The following is a 23,201-nucleotide window of genomic DNA, read 5'->3' as shown; positions in this document are numbered from 1 at the left end:
TGTTTTGTGTCTGTATTTTGCTTGTCTGGCTTAATATGATTTTTCCCTCTTAAAATAAAAATTGCCGCACTATGCAAGGAAGATATGTTTGAACCAACATCTGAGAGCTAGGACGTCTTAACAAGGACTTTCCAATGTAAAATAAAAAGTTACTTACCATAAACTCTCTCCAAAGGTACTTAATCTTTGAAAATGAAAGTACAGATTTAAAATAAGTTTTGAACCCCATGTTATTTTTCTCAAAAATTCTAGGTCCTGTGAAGTTGTTGATAATTACAAAGCTCCCACCTTCTCACAGATCAGTAGGTCTCAAGGTGGAACATACTTGTTTGTATCTCAAATATGATGAATATCTGTTCTGCTAGTAAAGTATGTGTATATAGAAAGATCTAAAAACGATCTGCAAAATAGCCAGTCACAGAAACCCAGTGAATTACTTTAGGCAAATCACATTCTCAGCCTAAGAATAAGGCAATGGCAAAATCTCATTAGTATAAACAGTGCCATCAACCAAGGTCAACTTGAAGGTGTGGAGAGTCTACACATCTCACAAGCTGCCTTTTCAGTAAAAGTGGCACAACTCCTGATTTACTGTTGGAGGTCTTGCAGCTTCTGCAGCAAAGGTGAGCAACCAGATGTTGTACTGCAGATTCCTTCTGGTCTAGCCAGCATAGCCAAGAGTGAGACATGGTGAGACGGGAGCCCGGCATCTGGAGGGTTACAGCTTGCAAGTTCCAGTCTTAATGTATCCAGGTACTGGCTTCAGTCCTATGCCGAATGGCTTGTTTCCCAGGAATTAAAATGCATAGAAAAGTAATCTGAACCATTTTTTCACTAGTGCACAGGTGGTATCTGTGCAGCCTTCCAGATGTTGGACTGCAAATCTCAGAAGCCATAGCAGTGTATCCAATGGCGAGCAATAAGGTTACCAGAGTGAAAACTGGAGAGGTGCCTGTACTTTTAATGGTTATATAGAAGAGGGAATTTTAACATGCTTATGCTTGTCACACAATAAGCAACGCCTACTGAAATCAACTGCTCTTCAGTTATGCATCAAATGTACCAAAGCTCTCCTGTTTTCAACCCATTAACCCTAGTGAAGAATGGGAATTGCAGACCAACATCTGGATAGTCACACAATTCTTACCTTGTTCTAGTGCAATGCTTCTCCTTAAGGGATCCTTTTTTAGCGCTCCCTGAGCTCAACATCTCAGATACATAGGATGTTTCCTGAATTATCAAGGATGATCAGGAAGATCTTGTGCCTTCAGGAATGACATCGATATTTCTTCAGGAATATTCAGAGATATAAACCAAACTATCTAGTCCCAGGAAACGTTGGCTTCAGAGAGTGCAGTCAGGTAAGAACATGTATAAGTGACTAAGATCTGTTCAAGAACTCATGTTTTCCAAACTAAGAGTTTGAGGTTTTAAAAGCCCCCAGTGCTAGGCAGACAATTGCTGAAACCATTTTGTCTCACACCTTTGGCTAGAATTTGCTTGCTGTAGTTCATTTTTCACTCTTCCATATCTGGATATTTAGATCTTCATGCCTTGCATTTGAGAAATGCTCAAGCCAGAACAGACCACCTCCCTCATCTGACTTTTAAATCCTGACTTTCAGTGCAGTTTACCATGCTGCTTGAAACATCAGTCAGCACCAAAGACAGGCACAGTTCAAAGTATCTTGTGATAAGTAATGATGGTTACAGCAGATATGGCAGGATGTAGTTTTGTAGGTGGAAGCAAAATGAGGGCACTGCTCCCTTGTAAGTATTCTGCCCCGGAATGAAATTTAATTCATTCCCAAAGTTTCTATCATTGCAGAGAGTGAGAAATTGAAAATCATTCACATCTAGAAGTCTTGTATTTCTGGTACATGCATTTCCTTGGAAACTTTCCTTTGGATGCTTGAACTGTAATGCTCACCTGAAGTTTTAAGTTTCTGTAATGCTATAAGTTTGGAAACGTGATGAAAATTTCAATGTGGGGAAGACAGATTATTGGGGGAATGTTCTCATTTTGTCCCCCCATAGCTACACCCTTCAGCTAGAGAGAATAATCTCTTAAATCTTGAATTTTTCAGTATGGCCACTGCTGTCTAGAGATGCAGGCACATTGACGCTGCCTTGCCTCCACTTCCCTGTTTCAGATTCAGGGTCTCATAAACTGAAACGACTACATTCCTTCCAGAAGCTTTGGGACAATGAATCCAGGGCCAGAGCCAAAACAAAAGCTATGTTTGACAAGATGAATCCTAATACAGATACCATGTATGAGCAAATCTATTCTGTCACCTTTCTAACAACTCTACAGTTATCACCATCCATTCTGCAGATAGTTCAGAACAGGAAAGTAATATTCTGGATTGTCTTACTTTCAAACCACAGGCAGATGCTGTTTTTAAATCCTCCCTACATAGATTCACTGCATGTAGAAAACTAGCACATAAGAGAGTTTTAAAGGAGCCGAGTTTCTGAAGCTAACTACATGCAGAAATGTTTTATCTTTTTAACTCGAATGACCATTTTTAAAAAAAATACAAATCTTTGTTTGCTATTTGAAATTATTCAGTCTCAGATTTATCATTTCTTTTCCTACCATGTCCAGGACAACCAGGAAGTCCAGCTGTGCTGTGCAAAAGTGATAAAAGGAATTGCTTGGATACATGAATTGTCGGAGTATATGATATGTCAGTATCCAGTGGGCTCTTGGTATCCAGTGGGGTTTAGTTCCAGTGGGGTTTAGTGAGGGAAAACGGTCCAATCTGGCTTCAAAGCACTTCAAGCTCTTGTCTCGGCAAGCCTAATATTTTGAGGCGAGGACCAGCAACATCCTCTACTTTGCCACAATTGGTTAAACAATATGCCCATATTCTCTACGACTGTGGGGATCTCCAGCGGAAGATCAATACACCTTAGGAAGCTTGAGGTAAGAAGAAGACATGAGAGAAAAATCCAGGAAGCACTTAGACAGAAACATTGCAGCATGCAGGTGTGCATCAGTAGGATTGCAAATATGAGTGACTTGCACTCCTCAAAAAAGGATCTGATTGAGAACTCAGAATCCGTTTATTTGTATACTTGCTTCCAAGATTTCTGGTGGTTGAGGAATCTGGATTTTATTGACTGATGTCTGGTGACCAATACATTGGGGATCAAAAGGATATAAGCAGAACTGATGAAACGAAAGAGCTGTACTCCACACTTACTTTTTAATCATAAAGGTTCCTGATCAACCCAGTTCAGATTTCTAAAGCTCTTCCAAATGCTGCAGTTTTAAAAGGCTTGTGCTTCAATATGGCAGAAATTCAATACACGCAGACTTTCCTGGCACAGATACAGCAATGAAAAAAAATTGTATCTATTGGATCCACTTTTCTCAGAGGTCTTAGAGATACAAGAACCCTGCCAGGAAAACAATAGTGGAGAAAGTGTCTAATTGTTAGTCTCAGCTACAACAGACCAACTGAATCACCAAAGTTTCTAAAAGAGTTAGTTTAATAACTCTCATTGATGCAACACTTCTGCATTAGTTCAGACTAACAAATAGATTTAGCTCCTTATCTCCATATTTTTCTTCCCATAGCTAGTTTTGCCAGAACAAAACATAATTAATATTCCCAATTCCCTGAAAACCTCTAGAGACTAAGCAATATAAATTTCTCAAAACTGAATTACTTGATTCCTATCACTCAGTTTAAATTTCCCAAATAAGACTTTTTTTAAAATTTGAAAAGGAGAACCCAATGTACCCAAATGGAGCACCTGGATCTGATGGAACAGGAGACATGAATCAATTCCATAGTTTCCACTCCAAACTATCTCCCACTGGAGATGTATCTGAGGAAATATATTGGAATAAAGGGTGTGGAGAAATGAAATTGGTCTCTAAAAAGACACCAGTGGATTGGGAAATCTATGGTGTTAACTGTGATATTGACTCCGTTTTTGGTTTCTTGAGACAGAATCTCAGTTAAATACTCCCCCCCCCAAAAAAAAATATCAAAAGCAAAATGGTACCAACAGAGGAAGAAAATGTGTTGTCTTCCTTAGGTCCAGTCTCTCTAACTCAGGATAGAGGTAGAGAGCAAATAAACCCCTGTGTAGGGAAAGATACACCAAATTGGTGTATTTTAAAAACAAGAAGAGCCCCAGGCCCTGAGTCCCCTCTTTTTTTAAAGTTCCTCATGTTGAATTTGATCTTCATCTGATTTCAACTTCAGTTCCTCTGCTGTGATCTTCCCATCTTTGTTCCGGTCTTGATTTTGGAACATGTCATTGATAACCTTTTCTGGGTCAGAGCCTGGCATCATGCGACCTTTGCCTTCTGCAATTTGGGAGCTGATGAATGTTGTGAACTGAGGGGTGAAAAGGAAAGGAAAGAAGGAAGAAGGTAAGTTCTTTCCACACGATCATCAATACATACTATGTCCCTATTTCTGGTTTGCTCAGTAATTTATGATGCATTGTCTAAGGCTAGTCATTTTGTACTGATCTAGGAGCTAGTATGATGTTGTGGTTTGAGCATTCAGATATGAGTCTGAAGACCAGGGGTTCAATCTGCACTCAGCCATGGAAAACCACTGAGTGGCCTTGGGCAAGTCACATTGTTTCAGCCTCAGAGGATGGCAATGGCAAACCCCCTCTGAACAAATCTCGCCAAGAAAACCCTGTGATAGGTTCACCTTAGAGTCACGGTAAATCAAAAATTACTTGAAGGTACACAACAACAAATTATGTAATGGGCAACAATGGCTATCTTCTTCTAGTGACATATACAAGTGTAAGTTTTGCTACGTATGAAGATTGATTTTTTGGACAATGGGCATGTATCCAGCTTATAGCAACACAAATGGAGTTGTGTATGTGGGACCATTTGGCGTGAAATAGCACATTAAAATACACAGGGAGTGTGTGTATGAACTTCATCTCTATGCATTGTGTTTGCACGTTACAAATATACAATGGATTGTTAGCAATATGTTTTGAGCTTTAATCCACACCATTGTGCCACACTGGTATTCAGTATAGAGGCTGTGTTACACAATTTCACCCGCAGATAACTCCCAACAGATATTTAAGATGCACTGAAGCTAATATGCTACCTGGGAATAACATTTAACTTAATAGGTGCATATTCTACACTGCCTATTTAGTTACAAGTGTGCTATAAGGCACAATGTGTAACTAAGTAAGGTCTCCTGACCTGACCACTCAAACCTACCTTAACAGCCAACAGTCACACTGAGCAATGGTGGCCTATTTTGCTGGCGATTGGGATGCAGAAGGATAAAATTTCTAACCCACTTCTGACAGGTAGCAAGGCTACAACAATTAAAACAGGATCCCTGTTGCAATTTCTCATTGTAACCTCATTCATTGATGGGAGGGGGTTGGAAACATTATGCTGTGCCCTAGTTGCCAGCAGAACACCCTCCATTATTCGGTGCATCTCCTACGTAGATTTAGAGGGACATTCACAATAGAGGTGGTAAGGCAACAATCGTGGATACACAGCATTAGTGAATACAGAGCAGTTATGGATCCATAATTCTAGGTTACAAATCTGCAACTGCAATGCAGGATGCTGGCTTACAGTTTTTATTTTTATTCTTTTTAATTATGGCTACACAAAGTGCAAACTGTAAGGAAGAAAAGGAGGATGCAGGGAGAGAAACAAAAGGAAAGAAGTATAGAGTATGAAGCAAATACGCCCAGCAGCGTCCTCGGAGGACTACAGACTGTGGAACTGCCACCCCTGCCCAGTAACACCAGGGCCAGCTGTGTGGCGGAGGAAGAGCATTAATTATTTTAACCAAAAATGCATTAGAAAGGATCTTGATTCATTCATATCTTAATGTAAATAATGACCAAAATATTCAGTATTTCCCATTTGTTGCTTCTTTCAGCAATCACTGGATCTGTTGCTCCACAAGTGAACACTGCTTTTTTGCTGCACAGTTGAAGGAGAGAACACCCAATTTTCAAACCCCCCAACTGATGGTTATTCTCAACAAAAGCAGCAAATGGGAGGTAAAAGTTCAGTTTATGGCCTAAATTGGCTTGGCAGAAACTCTTGATTCTTCCCTTCCCTCTGCAGCTCTGTTTTACCTCATAGCTCAGATTTCCAAAACCAATGCAGAAGTAGAGAAAGTTGTGACTTCTTCTGTTTCTGCTGGATTCTATTGTTTTTCTAGCAGTATTCCAATACTGGGAATTGCCCATAGATTTTTATGAAATGCAACTGACTATAATGGTGCTCTCAATTAACTTGGGTACAAGAATTAAAATACAAACAATAAAAGTCCTTGTAAGAATTGAAGATGAGAAATTCACTTGCTAATGGAGTTCTCTGAAGATGCCAGCCACAGATGCTGGTGAAACGTCAGAAAGAAACTCTGCTAGAACATGGCCACATAGCCTGAAAAACCCACAAAAATCTATGGATGCTGGCCATGAAAGCCTTCGACTTCACATTTATTACCTGTGTTTTATTGCCCTTTGTCCCTGATCCCCACATGGTCTTTGCCTGCATTGAGATCGCTCCAGAACAATTGAAACTACAACAGAAACAACATCTGATACAAAATGCAGGCCTGTGACTCTACCATCATCACCTTTCTTCTCCTGAATAATTTTTATCATCCTTTGGCTGATGAAGAAGTCAGTGGGTCTTTGAAAGCTTGCACGAAGTATTTTGTGAAATTTGGATGACCAATAAAGTTTTCACTCTTTTGTGGATTTTGGATTCTGTTGTATTTTGCTGAATGACCAACATGGCTACTCCTGAATATATTATATGGAACTAAGTATTCTTAATCCAGTGCAAGCAGATTTAGCAATGCACCCAGTTCCCCACTTCTCATAGTCAAATTCTCCTCTATCCCTAGGCACATTCACACACATTCTAAAACAGAATAGTCATACCTCTTCAGATGGGACTTCGCCATCCTTGTTGATATCCATGGCTTCAAATAGATTTTCTGGTGGCTCACTGTGCCAGACAAACAGATAACCTTCTGGAACCCCTGGTTCCATATGTAGAAGCTCAATCTCAAATTGGAGAACTGCACTGCCAGGTACACCACGGGCTAAAAATGAAGATGAATGTATCAGCACTGTAGGATGATCTAACTATGAGGCATCTAGAGATACTTACAGAAACAGGAATGGTACAGTTAGACTGTACTGTCATCATTTCTAAGTATTTGGGTTTTATAAATATAGGCTACTCATCATTCTTAACAAAGGTGAAGTACAGATGTTTGTTGTTAACTGCTGTCAAGTATCATTCTGACCTCAGAGCGAGTGCCCCTTGGTGGTGGGGGACATGCCGGAAAGCTCATCAGGATGCCCCTGCAATACAGGAACGGAGAGCTCCAGACCTTGCCAAAAGATCCAGACTAACAGGTAAGTTTTTAAAAAAAACATTTAAAAGGTGTTATACTCCTGTTCTGCTGTGGAACATACCAGATATCGTCAGGACCATTTGCCCCAGAACTGGTGTTAGATATATGTGTCATCTTAACAGAACGGCGCACAAAGGGAGGATGGGCCTTCTGGCCCATGCAAACCGGGACCTGGTCTTGTTCTGGTTTCTTAACAGCAGTCTCCATTCTGCTCAATGACTGAGCCAAGGTAAGGAAAACCGTTAACTGTTTTCATATTTTCAACATCTACTTTAAAGTTATGTAAATAATATGTGATCATTATTTTTGTTTTCTTAGTATCAGGTATGAACCTGTTTTTGCAACTTTTGCCTTGCCTTTCTTTAGTAATCGTTCAAGTATTTGTTATTCTCTGTTAGTAGTCATGCAGATGGTTTGTTTATGTTTCTTACTTCAATTTTTATATCTCCTTCTGTAACTAATCCTGCTTTACATATATGTTCTGGCTCTATAATATACATAAAATACGTTGGAAATCATTCCATTTCTCCATATTCTACCATAATTGTAGCTTCTTGTCTTGAGTACAAGTCACACATCAGGACTTTCAAATATTGTGGCACACTCATTTCTTTAATGCTTTAATTCTGCATTAATTCTTTAATGCAGAAATTGTAATGGACTGTGCACCCATTATCTGTTTCCCCCCCATAAGTCCTATGTGATCAGGACTTTTGTTGTCTGAAGCAGTCAAAATAGCTTACCGCCACTTTCACCATGACCCAAATGTGGAGGAACAATGACGGTCCGTTTCTCTCCTAAGCACATGTTGAGCAAGCCATTGTTCAATCCTTCGATTATCTTATTGGTGCCCAAAGTGGCTTCCTGAGGATGTTCATAGTCATGGCTGTCAACAGGGAACAGAGATCATTAAGTTTGCTTGAGAAGGCTCTCCCCTAAGAATTCTCTTCTTAAAAACCCTAGGTAGACAACCTATATAAATTTATATGAATTAGAATATATTTCTTTATTTTGTGTACAGTGGACCTTTCCCATCTGTTGGAGTTCAGTTCCGGGACTTAACTGCAGATGGGAAACAATGCAGACACTCAAGACCCATATTAATCAATTGGGGCTGAAATGCATGCACTGCCACTGAATAAAATGGGGTGTGGTGATCCATGGGCAGTTGAATTCACAAGTCGGTAGCCTGCCAGTACAGCAGACCAACTGTACTTTATTTTGCTTTGCTAACCATGGGTAGAAGGAAAAAAGAACTACATGAAAAATTAGCATAGACACCACTGACATGACCCTAACCCACAGAATCCTGGGATCTGTAGTTTAGTGAGGCACCAGAGCACTCCAAAAGACCAGACTGAATACCTCACCAAACTACAAATCCCAGGATTCCACGTGATGGATCCATGGCAGTTAAAAGTGGTGTCAAACTGTTTTATGTCTGCAGTGTGGAAGAACTGATAGTTTTAGGAAGTCAGTCTTTCTGCATCTGCAGAAATTTTATTTAAAAATCTATGCAAAAGATGAGTTCTTGAATTTTTCAAGAAGTTCTTGAAAAAATTAAATTCAGTGCCATCATTTTAGGCTTTACCTCTGACACTGAAAAGTAAAATTAAGCATAGGCCTGTGTGTTTGACATACACAGTAAATCTTTTAATTGTGCTTATGTGCTATAAAACTGCTTATTTTATGGATTATGTTTCAACATTTCCATTATAGTCACTCTGTCCTAAAGAAGTCAGTGTAGACATTTAAATAAACTGAGCTCCCAGCATACAACTTACGAGGAGAAGAGCTTGGTTCCATCCAGTAAGGAGCAGTTGTAATGGTAGCGAACAAAGTCTCTATCTTGGGTGGTGACATTACAGTCTGTAGGCCGGTAGACTGTCTGTATCTCCACAGAGTCTGTGGGATTGTGGAAGTCAATGACATGGACATCGAAGATCAAGACAGCTGAGCCAGGGATTTTGTTCCCTTGAAGACAAGAAGATTACTTATGAAGATCAGAGATGAATGGATACATGGACAGAGTGCATATGGGCATATGTATATATATCTGTATCTATGCATTAAAGTCATCTTACAGTTATGGTTGTTTCAAGACATTTTGTTTTCCCTACACTGTTTGAGAAGTGCTCCTGAACCTCATCCAGTATGCTAAGGCACCATACTTCATAGACACTTTCTGTTTCCTTTTTTGCATTGTCTAGTTTTGAGAGATTCTACCTGCTGGAATTGCTTTACATACTGATTCATCTGCAGAGGAACATTTTCATGTCTGTCCCAGGAAGAATCTTGCAAAGGACCCTTGAATACCCATTTAGTTCATGTAGGGCATTGTTATTGAACTGAGCCCTAGCTGAACTGAGCATGTTGGACTTCAACTTCCAGCAGTCCAAGCCAGCACAGGTAATGATGGAAGATTATAGAAATTGCTTTCCTTAAAAAATCTTGAGGGCCATGGGTGCCTATCTCAGATCTAAAAACATATTTACAACTCTAGAACTGTATGTTGGAAGGCATGGGCAACATCACATGGTTCACGTTGTTTCCATCTCTCCAAATGTTATTTGGAATGGCATGAGAATCAAGCACAGAGAACCGGTAACTATGACACACAGTTAATGGTCTCAAACAGATGGACCAAAAGGTCTGTCATCAGATTGTGCTGGCGGTGTGGTGTCCAGATGACGCACACCCCAAACACAGCTGGAATCCACCCCAGTCGTGGCTCTTTCAGGAAGAGCCAGCCCAAAAACAGCCAGCAAAGGAGCAGAAAAATCTCCTTTTCAGCAGGCCAGTTATGGACCATCATGGTGGTCCAGATTGGGGCTGGGCGAATCCACCTGCTGCCGCCCTGATGTGAATGGAAGTGGCACGTTCTCAGTGCAGACCTTCGCTGCCATCTTTTTCACCCCAATGTCTTTTATTCTTGCAAGTGAATCTGTAGCTGTAAGAATAACACCCTCCGTTTGCCACTGGCTCAGATTCTCTAATGTTACAGAGAACCTCACAAATGTTTGGGCCACACAGCTAGCTGGTTCTGGGACAACTGAGGTTCTACATTGAGAGATTCACGGGCAACTTTGAGATAAATTCCATAGTCTAATTTGTACTTGTATAAGAGTTATAACTTGATGATGCTAATAAACTGAGCACCCATAGACCTGTTGTTTGCATATAACTTAGGAAAGAGGATCCCAACAGCACCTGTATATTAAAAATGAAACAGTAATTATTATGTTTGTTTTATTGAGCCACTGAAACTGAGCAGAGGTTTCAAAATGGAACTCATTTGGGGATAGTATAGGACCAGTTTGGGGACAGATTCCTGCACATTTGCAGCAATGAAAAATGTCCCATATCTGCTTGTTCTGTCCTACCTGCTCCACTTTCACCATAGGCCAAATGGGGAGGGATGATGATTCTTCTCTTTTCACCAATGCAGATCCCTTGTAGTCCTTGATCCATTCCTGGGATAACATAGCCTTTTCCAATGTAAGTATCATATGTGTGATTTCGTGAGTAACTGGAATAGGAGAAAAAAAGAAACAATGGGAAGGAAGTAATGGCCACTGTCAGCAGAGAATGTGAACTTTCTGTTTTCAGCCAACTCTCTGTTCTGATTTTCCAAACCATAAGCAAACCATAGAGTGAAGCTTCTGCTCTGTTTAGCAGCTCCCACTGCAAGTGGGTACCATAAGCAGCAGCAGACAGAACTCTCATCAGTTTTTCATTTCTGCTCTTCTCTTATAGTTATTTATTTACTCACTTACTTATTTTACACACTGCCTTTCTCTCAAATTGGACTCAATGCAACTCATAAAACAACAATAATGACAACACAGTACAATTTTAAAACATAATTAAAACACCACATCAGTACGATAAATTAAACATGCAAAATGCTAAAATATATTAAACCATTAAAAACAAACACCCAATAAGAAACCTCCCTGGGTGCTATTATATATTAAAACCCTGCTTTAAGAGATAAGTGTTTGCCTATTGATAAAAGGCCAGTGGGGAGGGGGTCAGCCTAGCTTCCCATGGAAGGATGTTCCGGAGGGTGGGAGCAGCCACCGAGAAGGCTCTCTCGTGTCTTCACCAAACAAGCCTATGATGGTGGCGGGACCAAGAGAAAGCCTTTCCCTGAAAATCTTAAGAGTTCTGGCAGGTTCATATCACCAGAAAGGATATGGAAAGATATGGTCCATGATTTGATTCCTGGCCCTGTCTGAGTTTTTCTCCCTCATACCTGGAATCAAAGAGAGTCCCATCCATCAAGGTGCCATTATAATGATAGCGTACAAAATCTCCAGTCACAGATTTACGTTTGCATGAAGTTGGCACTTCCAGGTGCTCCAAGAAGATGCCATCTTTTGGATTGTGCAGATCCACCAGAAGAACATCAAAAACCAGGGAGGCTTGAGGAGGGATGACAGTACCTGAGGGAATAAAAGATGAACCAGTCCAGCTCATGCTGCAGCACAGCCAGATTGATACAGATGATGGATGAACTATGTTTTACACTGGTTGATTGCCACAAAGAGGTGATAGGAGGGTGATATTTAATCTACTTTCAAAGTATTGTCCCTTTGAGATCATTGTTCAGTAGCCTGGAATAACGTAACAAAATACTGTATATACTCATGTTTACGTCTAGAAATTTTAGTCAAAAAACCTGAGTTGACTTATCCACGGGTCAATGTAAGTACTGTACTTTAACTCTTATTAAAGGTGGAACCATGTCCTGGTGAAAAGCAAGAAAATAATCTGTCCTGGAAGCACTGACCCCCTGTTCTCTCATCCATCCAGCCTTAAGGGTGAGCACAAACAGTTGTGCCTACTGGAATTTTGTAAGTTGTATGGCATTGGCCTGTTACAGACAGCCAAAATAAAGCTGCTTCGAGTCACAGTGGAGGTATGGTGTTTCAATGATGCATGCGTCCTAAGAGTCCAGAAGTCGCACCAAAGCCACGCTCCCGCCGTAAGGACTGGAGTGCAGCTTTGATGTGGCTTCTGGACTCTTAGGACGCATGCATCATTCAAACACCATACCTCCACTGTGACTCGAAGCAGCTTTATTTTGGCTGTCTGTAACAGGCCATTGTTTCCCTTGCTTCATTCTTTAGATCCTTTGTCACATGCCCCTATGTTTTACCCTTGACTTATACACAGGTCATACCAAAATCCATAATTCTGGCTGCAAAACCTACCCTTGACTTATACATAGTACTATGGCCACAATCATATTAGGGGGTTATGAAGGCATAACCAGTGTAGTTGAAGTGTTATGCCATGGTCCTGATCCCCAAATCCCTGTTTAGTGAGCAGCAGCCACTGAGATTGATGGGGGTCTGTTCCCATCAATCAGGAAGCAGCTAACTGATGTTCCCACCCCCTCCCATTAATAGTCTTCAGGAGAACAGGAGCAGGACCCCATTGCAATTCACCCTCAAGCCAGGGATCACCCACATGAGGGGGTGAGGTGAGACAACTGATTCCTGATCAACAAGGGAACAGACCCCCTTCAGTTGCAATGGCTGCTGCCCACTAAGTGGGGATTGGAGGAATTCACAGTATTTATATATCCCCTAAATAGGACTACGTAGAGATCTTGAGTACAAAAACAGTCATAAGGATATAACACTAGGTATCACATTCCTGCCAGAAATTCTGGCCTTTATTTTGCCACGTGTGATAACATGCAATTGTTCAATTTGAATTTGTCTCATTTCAGCCAAAAGATGTTGCTTTTTAAAACTATAATTACTTACGTATTAACATATACAGATAATGACTCCTGCACCAGGAGACATATTATAAAGTCAATCCTCCCCCCACCAAATCCTCATTTTTCAGCTGCTGCAGCCCCCCTCCCACAACTAGCACATGAGGAGAGGTGGGGAGAAGTGGCAAAGAAGGTCCAGCTATGTTCCTATAGCTGGATGCACAGCAACAGGCATCCTCTGGAATCTTCTGGGGGTCCTCTGGATTCCTGGAGGATGATGTCACTGCTGTGTGTCCAGCTACAGAAACACAGATGGTCATTTCCCTACAATTTTCCTTCTCTCCAATAAATAGATATGCTGGAAGGAGGAAGCAGCAGGTAAAAGGTTGTGTCACTGGTAGAGGATTCTGACGTCCACAACAACCAAGAAAGAGCCATGCAGATGCAAGTTGGACTTACATCTGTGTTATTCAATAAGAAGATGCCATTCTTTATTTTCTTGTAAAATAAATTAAGCATCACCATCACTGTCAATAACAGCAGCATCATAAGAATAAGTGTGTATAATTTCTCTCCTGGCACCTCCAAGCCTTCAAGAAATTGTATGTCTAGAGGCCCACATAGAGCCAGCATGGTGTGATTTGCACACTTGACTAAAACTCTGGAGACCAGGTTCGAATCTCAAGTCGGCCATGTAAACACCACTGAGTGACCTTGGGCAACTAATACTCTCTAAATCTCAGAGGACAGCAATGGCAAACCCTCTCTGAAGAAACTTGCCAAGAAAATCCCATGATACCCCCACCTTAAGGTTGCCATAAATCAGAAATAACTTAAAGGCACACAACAACTAGAGGCCCAATGCATATGCCCAAATGTGCTTGGCCTCCCAGAAAAATATCTTCATGGAGGTCAGGGATAAAGCTAGCACAAATAGTCCCAATTCCATACAGCTATGTATTCATTTCTAAATAAAACAGATTCTGTGTCATACTCCGCCCATGTGCAGTAATGTATTCCTTGAATAAAAATTAGCAGACATAATATTGGTTTTTTTGACATCAATATCAGAACAGAGGGCTTTGAGGGTGTTTATGGTGCTCATGGATCTGAGCAACTTACCATAGCCTTTCTCTCCATAGGCCAGGAATGGAGGGATAACTATTCTCCGCTTCTCTCCAGCACACATGCCTAGGAGGCCTTCGTCCATGCCCTTGATCAGCCAGCCTGAACCTACATACGTGTCATAAGTACTGTCTTTTCCATAGCTGAAATACCAAAGAAGTTGGAGAAAGAGATACCAGGAAAGACAATTAAATGAACAATGAAACTTTGGCACCGCAGCACTAGCCCAATATAGCCAGCTCATAAATTGCTACTTATTTGGTTGCCTCCGATAATTAATGTACAACCCATACGGTGTATGTTATTGAATATTTATATGAATATGTAATTCTGTTTTTACACCAGATATGAATGAATTATTCTTGTACTGCTTTCAAAGCACACTGGGACACAAAATGTTACAACACTTTGATTCGCTACAGTTTTATGCCAGAATATTAACGCAGCTGGGGCTTTATTGGTTCTTTTGCACAGGCTATTATACAGCTGTTTGGCTCTTATTTGACATACTTTGGCAGGTTATCTATAAATTGTCATTTCCAGTCTTGGAAATGATTAACTCGTGAAGTAGAAGAAAATACTCCCCTGCCACTCCTCACCTGTACATCTGTTGCTAATACAAGCCACAGCCAAAAAAAGAGGCCATACTAAAGCCAATAAATAACAGTCACACCATTGACCTGGTGGAAAATAGGGGAGCAACATAGAAGAATCCAGCTATGTTCCTATAGCTAAACACACAGCATCGACATCATCCTTTAGGACTTCTAAAAAATCACAGGGAAGTCCCGGATGATTCCTGGTCTCAGCTGCCTCTCCCCCCTATTCTTCACCAATCAATCAATGGCGATCTTGGGACAGGGACTGCAGCACCTAAAAAGTGAGTTTGAGGTGGAGTGAGAGGGAGACATTTCATAGTTCTGCTCATATGTAACTTTATGACACATCTTCCAATCCAGCCTCTTGACCTCAGTTTCAGCACTGGCATAGGGGTAGCATGATGTAATGGTTTGAACGTTGGACTATGACTCTGCAGACCAGGGTTCGAATCCTGGCTCATCGATGGAAACCCACTGGGTGACCTTGGTCCAGTCACATTCTCTTAGCCCCAGAGGACAGCAAAGACAAACCCTCTCTGAAGAAACTTGCCAAGAAAATCCCATGATAGGTTCATCTTAGGGTCACCATAAGGCTGAAATGACTTGAAGGCACACAACAACAATAACAACAACAAAGAAGGCAACATCTTTTATGAAGACACCAAGGCCTGTTACAGACTGCCAAAATAAAGCTGCTTCGGGTCTCTTTGGAGATATGCTGTTTAAATTATGCATGCATCCTAAGAATCCGGAAGCTGCACCAAAGCTGCACTCCAGTGCTTAGGAATGGAGTGTGGCTTTGGCGCGACCTCCGGACTCTGCATCATTTAAATAGCATACCTCCAAAGAGACCCGAAGCAGCTTTATTTTGGCAGTCTGTAACAGGCCCAAGTTAGCTTTAGGGCAGGAATAGTAAAGTGCAGCCACTCAAGGTTGTTTTGTGACCATTGTCTTCTATGGACCACCCTTTTCCTGGCCAAAATAAGAAAAGGTGAATTGCTTTTCCTGGAACACTCCAGAAGTCTGAATTCACCTCTTGAAGAGATTACAGGGTCACTCTGCTTTGTTTAATATAAAAACAAAACAAAACTCAGTTATATAAACCACAAGTGGACTTCTGGCCCATGGTAATTTTCTATCCTTATTTTAGGGGCTGCAGCAAAGTTTTCCAACTCATGGTTAAGACTCCCTTCTCCCATGTCTATTGACTGAAATAAGTGCTTCATTTTCCCTAATGGTAAAGCTGATCCTGAGTGCATCAAGGAGTGCTCTACACTAGCCTGCTTCTTGCTATGATGATTTTCTACTTGTACAAAGAGTTTTTATGTAGGGAAGCACTGAAGAGTGGCATTCTCCCCTCCCCAATGAATGAAATGATAGAATTAGTTCTACCCTCTCGTTCTGCCGTGCGTGTTGTCTCTGTTGTGCTACAGCACAAATGGTGAAGATCCCATGATGACAAAGAAATGGGAAAGAAAATATGGAATAGTAAGTTTCTGCAATGGAGACAGATAACCATATTTTATTATTTACGGTACTATACTTTAACTCTTAGATAAAAAAAGGAATCATCCCCTGGTAAAAAGCAAGAGTGTAATCTATCCTGGGAGCACTGAATCCCCTCTATTCTCTCATCCATCCAGCCTTCAGAGTGCGCACAAACAGTTATGCCTGCTGGAATTTTGTAAGCTTTTTGGCATCATTTTCTTTTGCTTCATTCTTAACTCCTTTGTTACATGCCCCTAGGTTTTACTCTCAACTTATCCACAGGTCATATCAAAATCAATATTTTTGCCTCCAAAACCTGCCCTCGGCTTATACATAAGGTCAACATATAGTTGAGTATATATGGTATTTAGCTTGATGCTCCTTCTCTGCCCTTTCAAACTATACTGTTAGAGGACTATGACTCCAAATTAGCTATGATTCCATTCTACATGGAATCCTAGGATTTGCAATTTAGGGAGGGGTACTTAAAATTCTCTACCAGAGAGCTCCACTGCCTCACCAAACTACAGGTCCTAGAATTCCACAGGATGTAGCCATGGCAGTTAAAGTGGGATCATGCTGTTATAACTATGTAGTGCGAAAGAGCCCTCTGCCCCAGCTTCTGAGTCAAACTCCAGCCTCCCCACCCTACTCTTTTAGCACTTCCTACCTGGAGTCAAAAGGGGAGCCATCCAGAAGTGTACCATTGTAGTGGTAACGCACAAAATCTGAATTCTCCACTGTGCGGTTACAGCGTTCTGGTTTGTACAAAGTGGTGATCTGCAGCTTGTCTTCCTTGTTCCAAATATCAAGCATGATGACATCAAAATAGAGGGTGGTGTCTGGGGGAATTAGACCAGCTATGGGATTGAAAATAAGACAAATTATCATGGAGACACAGAGGGCAATTCAGGGATTCTGGAAAGGGCAGGTACTATAAAACATGGTTCCTTTCCATTGGCATTGCATCTTTCATGTTATGTCATTGTTGTTATAGTAGTAGTTAATTGTCATCACTCTCCTCATCACCGCAACATCTATCTACATCCACGGTGGATGACATTTGGCTTTGGGGCTGCATGAGGCTGATAAGTCTGTTTTTTGCAGTTCTTGATTCCTCTAGATTCGCTAGCCCTTTTTCCGGCCAAAAATAAAAGGTGGAATGGTTATTTCTGGAGATCTCTAAGAGAAACACTTCACCTTGCAAGGTCCCTCCATTGCATTGTTTGTGAATGAGAAAAACACTTATTTTTCAAACACAAAAGTAGCTTTCTTACCAATTCTGTTTGGAATTGGGGGGGACCCTTCCTGACTAACTGTGCGGCCCCTAAAAAGTCAAGGGGGCAGAAGTTGTTTCTCCTAGACCCAAAGTTGCCCATCTTGATTAGAACATTGTGCTTGGCATGGGAAGTGCACAAAAAGAAGAAGGGATAAAAATGGATAAAACACTATGGATAGTAAAATCATGTAAAGCAATATTATTGGAACTGGAAATTCTGAAAGGTAGGAATTTAGAGAAACATTCAGATTTGTGTGTGTGTTGTGTGCGGGTATTTGGGGTTGATAAATAGCTCCCCAATTAAAAAAATGTCAATACTGCTTCTTTTCTTGATTTCAAGTCCATGTCAGAAACTTGTCACTCACCAACACCAATGCTGCCATAACCAAGATGAGGTGGTACAATGAGATGCCGTCTCTCGTTCACACACATGCCCTGCAGGCCTCTGTCCATGCCTGTGATGAGCCGCCCAACACCTGCCACACCTGCCACAGTAGCACCCCGATCATAACTGTAGAGGTGAGAGGAAACCATTATTAGAAAGGGAGAGCTGAATTAGTCAGACTAAAAAATAAAGAAAAATTAAGAAAGCTAATTTGACTAGTAACATATAATAAGATGTTGTGATAATCAACACAGTCAACGGTTTAAAAAAAAAGCTCAGAAGATAGTACTCTCAATGGATCAGAATGTGGAAAATGTTTTAAAAACTTATTAATCCAGTCTGCCTTTATTACTTTTGGTGTGCTATGTTGAAAGTTTTATCTGCTCCTACTATATCAAATGTTACTTCCTGTTTGTTATTTTAATTCATTGTCTATTGAATGTTGGTTGACTTAGCTGCAATCTGCTTTGTGAGTGGCTTAGCTAAAAGGTAGCCTATGACTCCATTAAACAACAATAATTTCATACATCCATGGTGTTTTTACACCACAGTGGCAGGATCATGGCTGGAATCAGCATAATGCTAAAAGGAGAAAGAAGTTATTCTCATTGCATTCTCTACATATAAACACATGTCCAAAACTCTAAAATTAGGATTATCACTTGGAGGGTCAAATCTGATCCATGTCACCTCTGTGTGTGTGTGTGTGTGTGTGCATGCTTTCAAGTTGCCTGTCGACTTATGACAATTCCATGAATTTCATAGGGCTTTCTTAGGCAAGGAATACTTAGAGGTGGTTTTGTCAGTTCCTTCCTCTGAAATACAGCCTACAGCACCTAGTATTTGTTGGCAGTCTCCCATCCAAGTACTAACTAGGGCTGACCCTGCTTAGCTTCTAAGATCAGAATGGATCTGGTGCCTTTTGTGTAGGCCTTCCATGTTACCTCACACCTAATTTGTCAATTTAGAAGCAGCAAAGGAACATGGGGTACTGATGGCTATGAAAATGGGTCTTGCAAATACTGTATTTACTCGACTATAAGTCAACCTCGTGTATAAGTCAAGGACAGGTTTGGGGGCCAAAATTATGGATTTTGATATGACTCGTGGATACGTTGAGGGTAAAATTTAGGGGCATGTAACAAAGGACTTATGAAGCAAAGGAAAACAATGCCAAAGAACTTACAAAATTCCAGCAGGAATAACTATTTGTGCTCACACTAAATGCTAGATAGATGAGAGAGTATAAGGGACAGCTTCTAAAACAGATTACACTCTTCCCTTTCACCAGGGGATGGTTCCTTTTTTTACATATATAAGAGTTAAAGTATAGTACTTATACTGACCCATGGATAAATCGATTCAGATTTCTTGGGTCAATTTTTGACTAAAATTTCTAGACTTATACATGAGTATACACAGTAGTCCATTTCACAGGAAGGTTGACTTACTATTTCTTCCTGAAAATAAAACTAGCTGACAATCTTCTCTGTTAAACTAGTTGACAACCAGGACTGAAAAATCAGAACTGTAACAACTGGGAGAGCAAGTAAACTTTGCTGCCTCCGGGATGCATTTGGCTATTCAGAAGAGAATCTTCTGACAGGATCGATAGTTAATTCCAGTTGCATTGCAAAAACAGAACCCAACTGTTTTAACAAAAATTGGATTCTGAAGCAGGGATATGGCTGTATTGTTTATTAAGCAGGCGATTCTGTAAACCTTTGCTTCAGAAAAAAAAAAATTGCATTCCACTAGCATGGAAAGGAGCAAGTGAAACATGATCTCCAACTTCCTTTGCATTCTGAGTGTAACTGGAGGAAAGGAAGGACCAGCCTGCATAGCTTTCCCGAATCTGACTGTGATTTTAATAGGGCCTGAATTTTCCATCCTATCTTGAAAACTAAACGTTAGCACAAACCATGATATGCATTTTGCAGGATTGACGCTCCCTACAATGTGTATTCTGAGTGGGAGTGGAAATCATCATTTTTAAATTCCCAAATCCTGCTTTTAAAACCATCATGTTCTTCATTCCTTCTTTTCCCCCCAGTACAGGCAGCTGCAGCCTCGTGGAGATGACACGTCTACAGCCAAAACTGCAGCTTCTGTCATGGACGCCATCTCCTTTCATGGCTTATTTTAACTGGCTGGCATTTTTCTTTTACATTGGCTGACACGGCTATCCCATATGAAAGCAGAAGCAAGCCTGAAGTGCAATGGAGGCTGACACTTGAGGCAAATTTCAGAATGCCCTGATAATTCTGTCAATGTTTAGGATAAGATGTGCAAGACCTTCAGATTAAATTGCACAAAATTCATGGAGGTTGAACCAAGAGAGCACCCAAGTGCAGAAGAACCATGTATCTCTCTAGTTTTTACCTACTTTGACAAGACTACATTTTGACACAAGGGACTTTTATGAAATTGGGTGCATGCATGATGAATTTAATAAGATGTTGTATTTGATAAGGTCTTCCAAATTTTCTCATTCCAGGATCTGCCCAAAAGGTACCAAAACATAGCTGTAAATTGTTGTTGTTGTGTGCTTTCAAGTTGTTTCTGACTTACGGCGACCCTAAGCAAACCTATTGTGTGCAGTTTTTGTAAAATTTGTTCAGAGGGGTTTTGGTCTTTGCCTTCGTCTGAGGCTACCACCTCAAATACTGGAGGGGAGCTATAACCATTCTGGCTGCTAGCCATTGATGGTTGCATCCTTCACAAATTCAGCCAATCCCCCTTGAAAACCCTGCAAGCTATCAGCTGCTGTCATTACACCTTGTGGCAGCGAGTTCCACAATTTCACTTTCCACCATGTGAACATCTTGTCACCCAAGAGGAAGATCTTGCCAACAATGCAAGTTGGTCACAGAAAGATATAGAGCTGTAAATTACTTACCACTAAAGGGAAATATGAATTCAGAGTTGTTCAAATGAAACAATGTTCGTTGAAGTGTAATTGATTTACTGGGTTTCATTTCCCCCCCACTTTTGCATCAGCCCGTCACCCCAAATGTACAACGTTAAGCATCCATCTATCCACTCCATTCCTGGTGTTTCTGCTTTAAAAACCTGCCCACCTTCCTTCCCGGGCAGGCTGCCTGCTTGTTTGGATCTGGGTCTTTGCAAAGTCAACCCTCCATCCTTCCAGCTCTCCCATTCCATGGGAGGCCGGCCTTGGCAACTCCATTGCCCCATGCAACCGCATCCGAGAACAGTCAGCAGGGCTCATTGCTTTTAGCCAGGCCTCAAAGAGGCCAGATCATGAAAAGAGACAGACATACTACAAGACCATATAAACCAAGGAGAATCCTCCCATTTCAAAACATATAAAATGTATATGTGTGTGTATGTGTGTGTATCACACACAGAGGGTGGCTCAAAAAGAATGGTGCAAAACCGATTAGGAACAGCTTTAGTTTTGCACCATCTTTTTTTAATCATCCTGTATGCATGTTTGTGTGTGTGTGTGTGTGTGTGTTGTGTGCCTTCAAGTTGTTTCTGACTTATGGTGACCCTGTCATTCAGACTCACTCACATACACACACATAGGTGTTATGTATGTAGGTGTGTGTGAGTGAGAGAGAGAGAGAAACTGATGGATAAGGTGTGTGTGAGAGAGAGAGAGAGAAAGAGAGAGAGAGGTTTCTCATATATATATATATATATATATATATATATACACACACACACACCTCTCACACACCACATGTGTGATATATATATATATATATATATATAACCTCTCTCACAGACCACATATGTATGTGTGTGTGTGTGTGAGAGAGAGAGAGACTAATAGATAGGAATATATGTGTGTGTGTGTGAGAGAGAGCGTGATAGGTTTATATAGATAGACAAACATATAAGTATGAAGTGGTATATAATTGAAGCTGTTTGTTTGTTTTGTGTGACATGTATACATATATATATATATATACACACACAAAACCTCTCACACACACCACGTATATGTGTGTGTGTAAGAGAGAATGAGTGATAGATTTTATATTATACACACACACACATATATATATTTAAAACCTCACACATGTGTGTGAGAGCGTGCAACAGCTTTATATAAATACAGATATATAAAATATACATAAAACATCTCACACACACCATGAGTGTGTGTGTGTGTGTGTGTGTGTGTGTGAGAGAGAGAGAGAGAGAGAGAGAGAGAGGTGTCAATCAAACTGCTTTCCTGCAGTTACTCCTAGGAAAGCTATTTCAACCATCCCAGAAGCAGGGAGGAAGAAAGGAAAGGAGGAGAGAGGCCATTAAAACTTGGTGAATTGCTCTCTGCCTCAAACTTTCTGGGAAGGGGGCTCCCCTCAAAATCCCCCCCCCTTTCAGAGCCTAAACAGTTTGGGCCCCACTTCAACCTGGGTCTGTTCTGGAGAGTGGGCCCCTTGAACCCTGAGCAAAGAGGGCCAGCTTGCATCTATCCATCCCTGCCAGCATCCCATCCCTAGAAGAGGAGGAGGAAGAGTACCTGGAGTCAAACTTGGTGCCGTCTTGGAAAGTCCCATTGTAATGATAGCGAACGAAGTCCCCCATCTGGACCTCTCTCAAGCAGACTTTGGGGATGTAGTACCTGTCGATGACGACGTCCTCCAAAGGGCCAGGGTCCCCCAAACCCTGGACCCCCCAAAGGCCCAAGAGGCAGAGGAGGAGGAGGCTGAATAGGGAGCCCATAATGTGGAGCTGCTTCAATGGCTGGGTCTGGAGAGAGAAAAGGAGCTTCAATGGGAGGCAATATGGGGCGGAGGCTGAGGAGGCAGGCAGGGTTATCCCAAACCAAGCCACCCCTCACAAATTTTTGTAGACGTGTAAAAAAGGAGGCCTGTTGAGCTTGGGTACCACACAGACCCACACAAAGAGCCCCAGGGCCTTTACTTTGCTCTCTCCTCCTTATGGGAGGAAGGCTTGCTTTGCAACTCAGGAGGAGGATTCCCCACAAAAACCTTCCCCCTTTTTGTATTTTAAACCTTTAAGATACTCAACCATATCAAAATTCAGACAAAGGCCCTATATGGCAAAAAGACACACACACCACACAACACCACATATCCCAACTAATAGGGACTTTGTAAAAAGACAGTGAAACACTACCTATCCCAACTTAAGTGGGACTTTTAAAAAAGTTAAACAAACACTACATATCCCAACTAATA

The 23,201-nt window shown here is 41.1% G+C and overlaps 1 protein-coding gene across 1 annotated transcript; it reads right to left on the bottom strand.

Annotated features, from left to right (window-relative positions):
* Window positions 1-3,195: 3,195 nt before the first annotated feature.
* Window positions 3,196-22,769, bottom strand: LOC149309212 (peptidyl-prolyl cis-trans isomerase FKBP10-like). The gene is made up of 10 exons (XM_089531972.1): window positions 22,520-22,769; window positions 18,002-18,147; window positions 17,028-17,217; window positions 14,268-14,413; window positions 11,670-11,859; window positions 10,795-10,940; window positions 9,196-9,385; window positions 8,155-8,297; window positions 6,930-7,093; window positions 3,196-4,360 (listed from the first exon to the last, which is right to left on the bottom strand). The coding sequence occupies exons 1-10, from the start codon at window positions 22,720-22,722 to the stop codon at window positions 4,178-4,180; spliced, it is 1,701 nt and encodes a 566-aa protein (XP_089388098.1). The 5' UTR covers window positions 22,723-22,769; the 3' UTR covers window positions 3,196-4,177.
* Window positions 22,770-23,201: the final 432 nt, after the last annotated feature.

Source organism: Sceloporus occidentalis, unplaced genomic scaffold (genome assembly GCF_023333645.1).
Source record: "Sceloporus occidentalis isolate IW3139 unplaced genomic scaffold, rSceOcc1.0.p SCAF_7, whole genome shotgun sequence".
In the NCBI taxonomy this organism is placed as follows: Eukaryota; Metazoa; Chordata; class Lepidosauria; order Squamata; family Phrynosomatidae; genus Sceloporus; species Sceloporus occidentalis.
Note: the sequence above shows the minus strand (reverse complement) of the source record. Positions and strands in the feature narration are given on the sequence as shown.